Below are 13994 nucleotides of genomic sequence, written 5' to 3'. Positions count from 1 at the left end.
TTAGAAGCAAATAGCACTTAAAAAAAAGAGGGTTAAAAAAAAGGAAGCACTGAACCAGGACAAGGTCCAGAGTTCAGGCCACCCACAATGTAACACTTTTAGGCTTACTTCCAGAAGTGCTTCTTGATGCAGCAAAGTTTGTTAACAGCATCAGCAAGGGTTCATATGCTCTGGTTTGCCTCCTGTGCTCTGGGAATACTACTCCCACAATGCACCTGGTCAACTTAATGAGCTTTTCACAAATGTTGCTCCAAACTTCTGGGTTCATAGTGTCCACAACATCAATCCAGGAGTCTCGAATCTCTGAGATGGTCCTTGGAATGCTAGGACTACAATTCCCACAATGCACCTGACGAAATCCTTAAAAATCCACTGGACACACTCCAGGATGGGGACTTCTTGATGAAGATTGTGCCCGTGGGCTCTATTAACCTTTAGCTTGCAGGGAGTTTACTTCTTAATCCTTCATGAAGCAAGGCAAATACCTTAGGGATATAGTCCCAGAATGTGCCGCATGTGCAGTCCTTTAAGGTGCAGACCATTAGAGTGCAGACCAGGTTTCCAGCAGGGCAGTCCTTCATCTCCTTGTAGTTGGAGGAAGCAGATTTGAGATTCGTGGCAACTGTTCCATATTATTTACTCAGTGTTCCTGGACCTCAAGCAGGGGTTTATCCCTGACCAATGGGAAGCAGGGTGCCCCCCAGGTGTATGACCACTTCCTCCAAAGTGTGGCATATTCTTGCCCCAGAAAGCACTATTCTCCCAAAATCCAAGGTGGAGAAAGACATTCCTTGGAGGATAGATCAGGCTAAGCCAACCCACTGGCATGGGTAAGATTTCTTAACACTCCCCTTTCATCCCACTCCCTAATCTAATTACAGGGGCTCCTGTGTGGTTGGGATTGCAGGATGTGAAGGTGAGCCTTTGCTGCCTGAAAGTGTAATCGTCCCTTTGAAGACCAGTTTGGCCACTCCACCCTCCTGCCTGTAGCTTCTGCAGCTGCAGTTCTCCTCTTACAGGAAATCCATTGTCTCTCTAGCAGGTTACTTCACACGTCATTAAGATAGCTTGGCTCAGCCTGGTAGAGGCAAACCAATCAGGAGAGGGCAGCTGGAAGATTGGGTTTTGGCTTACAGAAAAGAATGTTAAATAATTTATTTTCTGTGATTGTTACAATAAATAGGAGTGGGCGGCAAACTCAGCTCCGGAGTTTGCAGATTTTTTGCTTCTCTATGCATAACCTCTGCCTTCCACCATGTAATGGCACCTCCTGAATTGTCCCATATGTAAAGATCTGAACGGCAGGCAGTTGCACCGGGCCCCGCCCTGGTTCCTGGCTGCCAGTCGCAGCTTTGAAAGCTCCCCCACTGATGTTAAACTAGGAGCTTTCATTTTCACAACAAAGTGCCAGGATGACTAGAGTAGAAGAGATCAGCTCCCAGTCCCTTAGATTTGTAGTGTGACCGGCAGCCAGATCCTTTTCCCAATCCTAACCCATAGGGAATCAACGCATTCAAGATTCGAGCAAGAGGCGAAACAGTGCTGCCCCTCCCATGTGCTGTAGAGATCTGGACAGATCCACTCTTTCACCCGTGTGCTGCTGCTGCACAGGCAAATGACAATAAAGGCAGACCAGGAGAAGGGCTGCCTGAGGACCTCTGGGAATGGACTACGTGATCACCTAGTATTGATCAATGTTTTGGTGCTCCCAGCTTGGTGCCAGTCATGGAAGACAATCTAGAAAGTGAGTGCCGTTTATTGGTAATTATTCATTTAATAAGGCTGTGTATGAGCAAAATCGTGCGCACGCTAAGGAGCAAGGAAAGCTATAATTGTTCTGGCGCATTTTGTTGCATCACCTTTGAAAGAGACACCTGAAACTTCCTATAGCTGCACAGTGGCAGATTTACCGCGGATATCCTGTTGCTTTGGAATTACTTAAAGGTATGTGCCTTTTTTTGCTAATTTAACCCCTCCCCTCCCCCCCGCCCTCAACTGCCCTCCTGCTGCTACAGAGGAAGCATTCCAGGATTGACAATATTGGGCTTTTACTAACCCTGGGCGTAGTTCGCGAAGTAGCGCTTCGCGAAGCTACGCAAAGTGCAGTTCGCACTACGCGAGCTACGCGTAGCACTTCGCGAACTGCATAGTACCTTGTTCGCACTGTGCCAGATGTCGTTTTCAATGATTGCACAGTGCGGACAAGCAACGGCACTGTGCAATCATTGAAAATGGCATCTTGCACAGTGCGAGCTGTAGTTTTCTGCTGCTCGAGTAGATTTTTACTCGAGCAGCAGCTTTCTAAACGCGAACTGGTAGTTTCTCATCGCGAGCGGTCGCGAGCATACGCGACCACTCTCAATGAGAAACCTGACCTCCTCGCGTTGGGAATCTCGCCGGGAGGTTTATTTTCCATGCTCGCGATCGCCAACTTGATGTTGCTGATCTCGAACAAGGAAAAAGTCTCGCCGGGATGTCATTTTGCTTGCTCGCGGTCGCCAACTTCACGTTGAGGACCGCGAGCAAGCAAAAAATGACCGCAGCACTACGCAACACTACGCTACGCGTGTTCGCACTGTGCTACGTGCAATGCGCGTAGTGCGAAGTAGCGCGAACTTCGCAAACTACGCGAGCGTAGCGTAGTGCTTTGCCCAGGCTTAGCTTTTACAAACAATAATTGATATTTATGCAACAACTAAATTGCAGTTAGTCTATAGTCTGCTTATAGACTTTTCAACAGCCTTTAACAGGGTCGATAGAACTAAGCTTGGAAGGACATTTATGAGATTTGGGGATTCCGGACGCTCTCTTAAGGCTAATTGTCGCCTTACACTCGTCAATGTGGTGCATTGTCCAGATAGGAGGGGTCAATGGTCTGACTTATAAGATCCCCACTTGGCCTGAGGCAGGGATGCTTATTAGCCCCTCTGATGTTCTTCTTATTACTAAGTGACCTACCCGAGTGCTTCCTAAGAATAAAGAACTTACTCCCCTAAAATAGCTTCATGCTTCATACACATTTTAATGTATGCTGAGGGTGTGGTAATTTTTGACCTCACACCGATCGGTCTAAAACGCAATATAGAAGCTTCTCTTAGGTACACCTAAACAAGTGACTTGAAGGTAAATATCTCCAAAACAAAAGTAGTACCGTCTAGGGGAGAAAATGTTCACTTTGACTGGAAATTAGGTGGTAAACTATTAGTAGAAGCATATATCTATCCTGGGAGTGTATTTCCCCAGCACCTGGAACTCAAGGCACCAGCCCATACGAATGACCTAAAAAGATTTTATTCTTCTTCTGAAAAGACACAATTCCACTCACTCCTTGAAATATATTATGCTACAATTCCTTCCACTCTGATATATGCATTAGAGTATATTCCCATAAACAAATGCCATACCTTGACTATGATTGAATGGACATTACTCTGTAAAATAACCACGACGAGCCAAGCTACACTTGTACAAACACTCCATTTAGAACTCTTGTGAGCTAGTGCCTATACAAGTACCACGGCCAACTTAAAACTTAATCAGATGAGCACAGAACCTACTACATGCGGAAGAAGGCTCTCTGAGAGTCACCTTTAAGGTTGGAACTAGTAACTTATACTTTTAAAGAAAACCTCGCAACAGATTAATTTGCCCTATAACCCTCCTACAGTCCTGGTCACGTGCACACTTAAGGTTATTTTTTTTAAACATGATCTCTTCTAAGTTTCAAGCTAGATATTGTTCATTGCTCTCAGCTACCCTAAAGTACAAGACTTACCAACAATATGTGAGATTTACTCTAGAACAAAACGTTTAATGCTGTATTATAATGCTTCGTCGAGGAATGTTACCTCTAAATACCGATGCTAAGCACTAGGTCAAAACAAGTGATAAGGGATAATTATGCAAGCGATGTAATGGAGGAGTACAAGCTATGCCCATGTGTTATATATTTGCCCTATTATTGCCTTGGTAGAAGTTCGGCATTGCTTTTTAAAACCAATATGTTTTAGATACAATCTATTTACCGCTAATGATTTGCCCGTTTAATTAGTTCCCCACCAAATGAATTTGCTTGTCATAATTTGTATACATTAATAAAAATCTAGAATTGTTTTAAATGAATTTATACATATTGCTGATATATTTATAATACTGCATTGATTTTTCATTCATTTTAAATTACCGATCTCTGTTGGGGTCTAAATCAATAATTGACCCCTTTGTGTGGTTACAACATTTTAGGAAATGTTTTTGTGAAATAAACAAAAAAACATCTGAAGCTGGTCTCCTCATGCATAGTCACCAAAGATAATTCTCAAAGAAAATGTTTCATTTTAAATCTTTTATCTTTTTCAAAAGACTAAGTGCCAGTTTAAAATTTGGCGGTCAGGCAATCTTCTGATGACCAATTTTAAAATATCCGTCGGGTGGCGAAACATTTCAAGCATTGATAGGAACTGCCCCTCTGAGCAGTTCCTGTAATATATTGTAACGCTGAGCTGTACTGTAAAGTTACTTTTTTGTTTTTATTTTCAAAAACAAAACTGCAAAGCAGGACTTTGTTTTTGAACATCCAAAAACAGTCCCCTCCTTGCCCTGAGAGTTATCTGCAGTGGTGACAGGGGGCATTTTGCAGTTTTCACTGCCCCTTACCACCAGGGTTTTCCCGTCAGTGACAGGAAGTGAAACCTATATAGTATGTCTGCCCAGCTAACTTTGGTTGTAGTAAGGGCTGTCGGAGGGGTGTAATCATGGCAGAGAAGGAGTAGCCTCTGCTGCCATTACACCAAAGGTCTGCCCGCATTTAAACTGGGTGGATGGGCCATGAGAACTGCTTCACTGTTGCCAACATATAAATCAGCTGCTAAAATGAGAATTTCGTTTGGATATGAATTAGATCTCATATTTAACCAATTTGTAGAACCTTAGGGAATGGTGGTGGTTTTAATATTGGGGCATTTCCCTCCAGTCTCATGTAATGTATTGGGCCAAGACCACTAACCATGCTCACAATAACAATTCACAGACAGGGGAAAGCAGTGATGCAGAAGTCAACCTTTAGCAAAATTATGGCGACTAGCAGTGTGTTGTTCACGCTGTCAGTCCCTATACAATCTTATGATTCCCATGGAAATCATCCTTCTTATCTGAAATACACACAAAGTCATATATAGCCCTTGGATCACCTAAGTCTTCTTAAAACACACACATCAGAAAATGATCTCTGCAGACTCATAGGGGCCCAGGAAGGATCATCATGGTTATGCTCAGCAGTAGAAGTACTTCTGTGCAAGTAAGCTGTAGACTGGGAAAAAAATATCCGATATTGTGATCAACATTTTTAATCTAAAAATCTCAGCATCTTCCATATATATCCCAGTCATTAAAGCACCAGGGCCCGGAGACTCTTCCGAAAACAGATGATGGCTCTATTTGTGACATTTTAGGTCTCAGCATGAAACCACAGCTCCACCATGAGGGCGAAGGAGCATCGCCCCTATCGAACAGTAAAATGGCAATAAAGTTTATTTAATACCACTTTATTTTACATTACTCCTGAGCTGAGTGTCAGTGCGGATTATAGCCAGCAGGAAGGAGTGGCAGGCACCTACGTTTAAGGTGTGCAAGTCACTTTAGCTTGGCTGACTGTCTTGTGTCAGTCAGACATGTTCACTTTAAAACTCGCCAATTCAAGCTGTCTTAGACAGCTGGGTTGAGCAGGCACAGGCCCCCAGTGCCTGAGGAAGTATCGATCGAGCCAGCAGGCTCCAACCAATCCTGGTGCGTCTGTCATGCTGCTCAACACTATCATAAAATGAGAGCAGCGTCGGGAGTGGTTAATAGTGTTAACTCTAAAACCACGTGCTCCAGGCAGGACTGAGGAACAATGAGGAATAGAGGATAGGAGGAGGCGAGCCAGTGGGTAAGTACGTATTTAATTTTAAATGTTATGACCCACTGACAGGCACTGTTAGAACCTCACATTGCCTTCAGCTTCACCTCCAGAGCCCTAAGTCGTGGTTCTTCATGAACAGTGCTTATAATGACATATGATTTGGATCTTTGGCGTAAACCATAAAGGCATTCACAATGTCTAAGTGCCTGTCAGTGGGTCAATATGACTGATTTGTTTGCCCCGCCACTTATGCTTACCACCACCACCATTATCAGCATGTGCTCTTGTGCTTCACACAATCTCAAGCACAATAAGATGGAGAAGGCCCCAAGAGCCTAATATGAGAGAGGGCTCGATTAAAATGGAAACATTGCACCAAAGAAGAAGATCACTCAATAAACCTAAGATTCTAAAATTAGCTCTCACATTTTCCCATCAGGTGGACGCAATTCCTTATTATGATGCCTGTTTAAGTGACACATGTGCCTGCGACACTGGTGGAGACTGTGAATGCTTCTGCACTGCGGTTGCTGCTTATGCTGATGCCTGCAATAAGGCCTGTATTTGTATTCCCTGGAGAACTCCTGAAGTTTGCCGTGAGTATCAATTAATGCACTGAGTGATACAATAATCGAGAAGGGGGAGTAAATCTTGAAAGAAGGAGACTATGAAACAGTAGGTGAAGGGAAAGATAAGGACAGAGGTACTGAAATATGGGAAAGAGGGAGAGAAAAGGATAGGGATGCTAAAGAGACTGCCAAAACGCGTCTTGCCATCGTAGCTATATTTTGCTGAAATAAATTTGGAGTATTAGAAACAAACCTTGGCAGTGTGGGTGCCTGTTTTTGAACTTGGAATGGGAGCTTTGTGTGTGTGTGTGCGTGTGTGTGTGCATGTGTGTGTGTGCATTTTCCATAGCCTGACACATTTCAAAGTTCCTACTCTTTCATCAGAGGCTTGCTAACAGTCCACAGAAGCAGTAACACACCCTCTTCTCCCCTATGAATACTAGTATTATTATCCTTCATCTAGGTATTTTACCTCTAAATGCCTACACTGGATATATATATATATATATATGCATTTTTGAAATTTTCAGTTTCAATATACTTCTCATGATGTTTCAGCTGGAACCCTTGGTTGGTGATATAACTAAGCAAGTGCACAAGTATTAACATCAGTGTCAGAGCTTTAGAGTTAGTCATTAATCTGCGATTTCTGAGAGGATTGGTGGGATTGCTACCATCTTTCGAATGATGAGCTCTGATAGTGAGACCAGCAATCCGGTTTTTTTAAACACTGGCTTAGCATTCAGATTTAGTACTCAGATTTCATAGTTTTACTCAGACTGTGCTGTCGTTTGTATAACATATTACAAAAACAAGCATTTGCAATGCAATAGGTCTCGCAGTTACGCGAGTTTGAGCTATTGACATTGCAAATAACAATGCCTTTTATTTTTGTTTTCGTTTTAAAAACATAAATAAAAAGTATTGTCATTTACAATGCCAATAGCTTAAATTTGCGTCACTGCGAGACCTATTGCATTGCAAATGCTTGTTTCCTATGGGAGGAATGAGTGTTGGGGAAGTCAGACTCCAAGGCTCAACAAACGGCAACATCCTGTATCTTGGAGACCAGCGCTTGTCACAAGGCTTTCAGGCGAAAATCTGAAAGTTTAGGACACTGGCAATTTGTGACAAGAATAGCTCCTTGCAGCATTGTGTCTGTTTCAAGGCGCAGTGCCTTGGGCACCATGGGTAACACCCTGAAGTCCTACACACTCACCGCTGCAGTCTTCAGCCATCCCCGAGAGTTGGGGGACACTGTCACCCCTCCGCTGTCCTGGGGCTCAAACACAACGTTTCCCAGAGAGAGGACCCTTGCCAGGATCGCCTGCATGTCCACCTGCTCCTAGAAGACAAGACAGAGGCGCTTCTGTGTTTACCAGAACGAGGAAGAACTAAGCATGAGGCACGTGGCGGAGGGCGGGACTGAGAGGCATAGCCAATAGGTCTCACCTTTGGGACCTTATAAGTGTTCAGCCATGCAACAGTTGATGTTGTTGCACCAAGGATATTGTGCTGCATAACTAAATACTTATAAGGTTCCAAAGGCGAGACCTATTGGCTATGCCAATGCTTGTGCAAACATTACCCTAGACATTGAACAGCTACAAATAAAATATATGAATACAATTCATGTAGAACACATGGGGTTTAATATCTATCCGAAAGGAATCAGTAATGTTAAAGTTGTGTAAATGTGTGTAGTTAATCCGTTGATTAGTGGATTGATTAGCATGCACTGTTCCCCAAAAAGTTTTTTAAAAAACAATTGATTCCATGATTATCTCTGGTACTGAGCTCATCTCCTCTCGAGCTGGAGAAGGGAATTGGAAATAACGCACTGTGGAACATAACACAACATAGGATGCATGTCAATGCAACGCAGTACGTTAGCATGTAAAGTACATACCGCGATAAAACATAACCTTCTGTAATACACCTAACTACCAAAACATACTATGACTTAACATGCTATACCGTGTTATAAACAGGCCATAATATAGCATACTTCTGAATAACTTAAGCTAAGAATCATATCATATGTAACATTAATAATTGAAATAAATACCACAACAAGATATGTGAAACGACATGCCATAACATGGCAAACAAAACATAACATAAAATAGCATTCTATTGCATACATTAACATAGCAATTATAATGTGTAACATAAGTAATGAAACGAAATTAAATTCATACTATAAAATACCTTACCATAGCAACAAAAACATTTTGTAACCTATCATGGCATACATGCCATAAAACAACATATACGCAACAGTATATCATATAAGCCCTTAATATACTCTAACACGTACCATACTTGCAACTGTCCATGTTATCAGCGGTCTGCGGTACACTTCATTCTTTAAACATTTTGTTTAGGGTACTTCTCTGTTCACCCATGTCCTCAACCCAAACCTCTTTAATAGTGCAGTGAGTCAAAAGTGATAGAAATTTCACCCACGGCAGAGTGCACTAGGAACGAAAACCTGTCTGGAATCATCCACTCACTGCACAGCAACTCATCTGCAAACAGCCATTTTTCTCTGGATTTTTCCCTAAAATCCAAGCAGAATCAGAAAATGTGGGTGTATAGTTTGACTTCATGTACCCTGGATTTATTTGCCATCATCCTAAAGATTCAATGTGTCTATGATTGTTGTACAACTCTGAGAGATGACAGCCAGTGCCTGTCAAATTCCCTATTAGAAAGAAAGGATATCTCAGACAAACCATAATGTATCACGCGGACTGTTTATTCACGAGGTAGGCTGAATGTACCGAATAATGTAAGCTTATTTAAGGACCAGAAACCAATCGTCAGACACCTCTGTGTGTCTTGCGAGCGCCCTATGTGATCTTGTGCTCCATAAAATCGTCTAGTTTGATCTCACACCTGGGAGAGAGAAAGCCGGATCTCTTTTAAGAGGGAGATGTCAACAGCTGACGTTCCCAGGCAGAGCCTCACAGTGAAAGCATTGAAGGTGCTGCGTGAGTTCTAGCAGAATACGAGCTTCACCTTAAAGCATCTACCGAAGCTCCAGGGGACGAGCGTACCGTAATATTGAAATAATTGCGCACCCATTGCGCCCTGCGGCCGGAGGCTCGCTTCTCTTTTCTTCTGTGGCTTTAGATTTAAAACAATCTCTTTTGGAGAAGGGAACTTACTGTCATTCAGGGAAAACCAGTGTAAAGACTGCGCAGAAGCTTTTCAAGAGCTAATAATCCACTACAAAGAGAGTGAGTAATATTTAAATTGTGAACATGATACCCCGGGATATCCGAGGATTTAAACAACGCACGGTGCAATCTAATGCAAGTGATGCGTACTTAGTACTGCTGAACACAAACAGACACTGATTAACAATACACACAAAATAGATATTTTTGCCAGAGTAAGATTGGTATGTTCCGATTAACAACCCCTTCTTATTTATATAGCGCATGACACTGTACCTTAGGCGTTTTAAGCGCTATAAATAACAGGAATAAATGAACGTATTTTGCAATGGTTTGTGTAAAAATAACTATGTTGTGGCAGAAGTTAATAAGTAACTTTATCTTGGTTGGTAGCTGTTTTAAATGTCAACTCGGAACAGAGAATCTAAAAAGCAGCAGTTTGAAATAACTATGGAAAAAGTCACCACTAACCAAGAATCCCAGCACTTTTAGTCCGTGTAGCGCCATGCTGAGTGGAGTGGGTGTTATTTCTCACAGAGGCGCTAAGAGTAAAGCGAAGTTCGAATGTACGCGCTGGCGGGCTCCTGGGTGCAGCAGGAACGGCAGCCTGGCTGCTTCTCACCCACCCCTCCAGCCCCAGCCTCTCCCCAGCTCCGCCGTTCACTGATTGACACAGGACACCTGGCACTCCGGTCACTACAGGGCGCGGGGAGGGGGGTGGGTGGTATGTAGATGGAAGGTCAGGAGGAGCTGCTGTGCGACAGTGAGCCTTTATTGGCAAAGGTGTGCTCGAGTCTTGTCCAGGGCTCTGAACAGGAGCCCACAGGGCGGGAAGCCGGGGCAGAGCTTTTCACTGAAGGTGTTCGGTCGGGGTCCTAGTGTAAGGGTGCAGATGTTATCGACACTATCTCAGTCTATCAATCTATTTCTTTACCTTCTGTATAATCGCGGCACCCGCGCTTTACTTTTAACGTTATAAGTAAAGCGCGGGTGCCGCGATTATACCAAAAGTAAAGAAAAAACAGTTTAAAGCTTTTTCTGAGCATAATACATAATGTAACATAATAAAGCCCGTACTTTACAGAAATTATTTACAAAATGAAATGTGCGCACTACGAAAATCACGAGGAGCATAATTAAACATAACAAGCATGCATTGGCAAGTGAAAGCAGGGGTGCGCGCTGCATTTGAAGTAGTTAAAGTGATCGGAGACGCGATCAAGGGAGCAGAAAGGAAACTGATTAGAAGGGAGGGGGTAGTGTGAAAACAGCGGGGAGAGAAGGGAGGGTGTAATAAAAAACAAAGGAGCCAAAGCTATAGAGAAGGGAGGGGGGAGTGGGAGCAGCTGTGCACGTGCATGTGATCTCGTGCACTCAAGGTTTAGGCCAGCCAAAAGTGTGGGTAGCACTTTGAAAATCCCACATATAAAATGTCTCTTCGAGCCTTTGGCTCATCGAGACCTAATAAGGAGTGCTAACGATTGCTCATGAAAGACAATTGCCGAGCCAAATGGGTTTTTTCATCCAACATGCGATGCCTTCAAGGAACACAAAAACAAACCAGGAAGCCATCATAAATATTTCTCGTTATCTGGATCTCACCAACTCTCCATGTTATGCAAGTGGTTTGCTTGTTCTATTTATTTTATTAAACTCTCTACCCTGTAATGTCTCCTGTATTGTTCACCTACTTTCTGGTAGAAATATTTAGGTTTACAGGTCCAGTCATCTGGCCAATCGAGCTTGCAAAACTGAGTCACTGTTGATCCACCAGTGGCCCTAAAATATTTTGCCCAGCGTGGCACGGAATTTTTCTTTGCTAAAAGCTGCATATCTCCTCCACAGTACGTAATCAGGCAATATTTTGTGCCGCCAGCACCAGGGCACTAGGTTGGAAGTAAAGACTAAGATGTAAGCTAACATTCTATTTTAGCTGGATGCTTTGGATGGTCAAGTGCTTTAATACAGTTACACTTACTTCCAAGAGCGCTCCTACTGGAGCCCATCAATATGATGACCACATTGTGGTCTTAACAATTCTGGCAGTAGAAGTGCATTTTCATAGGAAAACATTAGTCAACTGAGCCTTCATGTGTCCTTCTCTGCAGTGCAAAAGTGTTCCGATGACAACCATTTCTTCACTGTCAAAGTTGAAAGAGAATGTTTTGCACAGATGCTAGCCATTGCAAAACTGTCTTTCCATAAATACCCCAATGCTTATTAGTACTCAATGGGGCATTAAATAGCCACAATGCACCACTATTACATTTGTCCTTGTCTTAGTTCTTTGGAGAAATGTGGTAATATCCTTAGTACTTATTTTATAGTTCCTCCCGCACAGATACTAACAATTAACATAAATTGTTGTTGTTTGCGAGACCACTAGATGCTTTGGAAAATTAAAAGATTGGGACTCTATAAAAATTACTGAAAAAGGAAAAAATCCAATAATGAATTTCATTTTCCAGGGTAATTAATTATTTGCTTAGCATTTAAAGTCTGCTTTAAGTTTTCGTGTTGCCACAGAAATGGCCCAAATTAACACAACTATGCCCAGTATAGCATTGTGGATCTGGTTACACTGATGCCTAAATGAGCACTCTAGCCTAGGCCACACTGATGTCCAATTCAAAATTCTAGCTTGGGACAGCTATTGGACCTCTCTGTCTCATCCCCTATTACTCAAGCCATTATCCAGAGACCTTTGGTAATCAAGGACCTTTCCTCCATTGAACATCATCATAGAATCAAACAGTGCACATATCAAATGAAGGGCATCACTTGACAGTAATGCCCAGGGACTCACCTCAAAACTATATGGGGTCGAATATGTTAGAGGTGAAACTTTACACAGGAATTGCACATTAAGTGACATTTAGTTGAAGGAAAACAGCTTTGACAGTATATACACTCCTAATCTAACTAATGTTTCTGTATTCCTATTTCTCCTTATGACAGCTCTGTTTTGTGATTACTACAACCGAAATGATGGCCGGTGTGAGTGGCACTACAAGCCCTGTGGAGCCTCCTGCATGAAGACATGCCGTAACCCTAGTGGACAGTGCCTCCATGATATACCAGGCTTAGAAGGTATGTAAGGTGCCTTTGTGAAGTTTTCTCAGTTTCTATGCATTTTGGTGCTTAGACATCTCTTTGCAACTATCTGTTTCCAAGTGTCACCCAGACAGCTGGAACCTAAGCATGACAACATTTCTATTAAAACATTTTCAATCTAGGCCTACTCATCTATCCCAACCAAGACACCGAAACTCCCCACCCAAAATGTTTATATAGCAGGAGCTGTGAAGGAAAAATTATAAACAACATGTGTGTTAGCACAGGGATCCTGTTCTCATCTTTGAGTGGAGTTCTCTGCTATGAAGCATTCTGCACAGCAGGTTTAGTATGCTGCTGGGAATTTCACATGATCTTGCCAGGAATAGCATGGATGTCTGGGCCTGGGACCCCTTTGGATGCATGTTTCTGGGATATTGTATGCATTTCAGAAAATCATAAATCTACACTTGTACTTAGCTGTAAATCTGGTTGTTCAGGCTTTAAACTGCTTTTGTGAATAAGGCCCACTGTTAATTAACTACCATAACTACTTTGTGACTAACCTAAACTTAAATCTGAGCAACATCATGACAGAGCAATGAAAGCAAACCATTTATCTCTTAGTAGTAGAGGATGTTTTCTTCAATGTACAATGTCACAGCTACCCAGTGGATGCAATACCTATAATGAGGAACCAGACTGTGGGCAAAAGTTCAGAATTTTCCGCCTATGGGAATTCCCCTTCATTAAGAGTGGCCTCTAAAAGTCCCTGTTATTTCCCTCTTCTGAATGTATGTGTATCAGGGGTCCATGTAATTATGCATGAGAGAAAATAGTGACGGTTCTGAATTTTGCTGGAAAAACTTGTGGAATATGCATGTTTTTCCCCAGTAATCTACCAGAAGACTTATCTTGCTTGCTGCAGGTAAAATCTCTGAGGGAAATACATTGAGCAGCAGGTGCCCAATAAACTCACATTTCTTATGGGTCCTGGCCTATCTAAAAAAGTGGGCAAAAGTATCTGTCTGGATCAGTGCATGACTGTTATACAAGAAATTAGAAATCTGAGGAAACTGGAGCCAGGCCTACTTACATTATACATGGTCATCCAAAGTTGTTATCCCATTGACTGTCTCCACAGGGCATATCTGTGCTGGAACATTTTGCCTGCTCCCTCCTACAAAAGGCTTTCTCTTTATCTGATTAAGTGCTTGAGGACACTTTGTCCATGGAAGGAAACTCTCATGCATATTTCAATGAAAACAAGACAGGTTTGACATTATGTAG

At 42.5% G+C, this 13994-nt stretch overlaps 1 protein-coding gene across 1 annotated transcript in view; it reads left to right on the top strand.

Moving 5' to 3' along the window:
• LOC146860915 (mucin-5B-like) overlaps positions 1 to 13994 on the top strand; it is a 189786-nt gene that overhangs the window by 154626 nt on the left and 21166 nt on the right. The window contains 2 exon segments of the mRNA XM_085646182.1: positions 6336 to 6492; positions 12609 to 12740. Of these exon segments, the coding sequence (XP_085502308.1) occupies positions 6336 to 6492; positions 12609 to 12740 (289 nt within the window).

Source organism: Triturus cristatus, chromosome 3_1, assembly GCF_964204655.1.
Source record: "Triturus cristatus chromosome 3_1, aTriCri1.1, whole genome shotgun sequence".
NCBI classification, from domain to species: domain Eukaryota; kingdom Metazoa; phylum Chordata; class Amphibia; order Caudata; family Salamandridae; genus Triturus; species Triturus cristatus.
The sequence above is the reverse complement of the archived record's forward strand: the minus strand, read 5'-3'. Positions and strand labels throughout refer to the sequence as shown.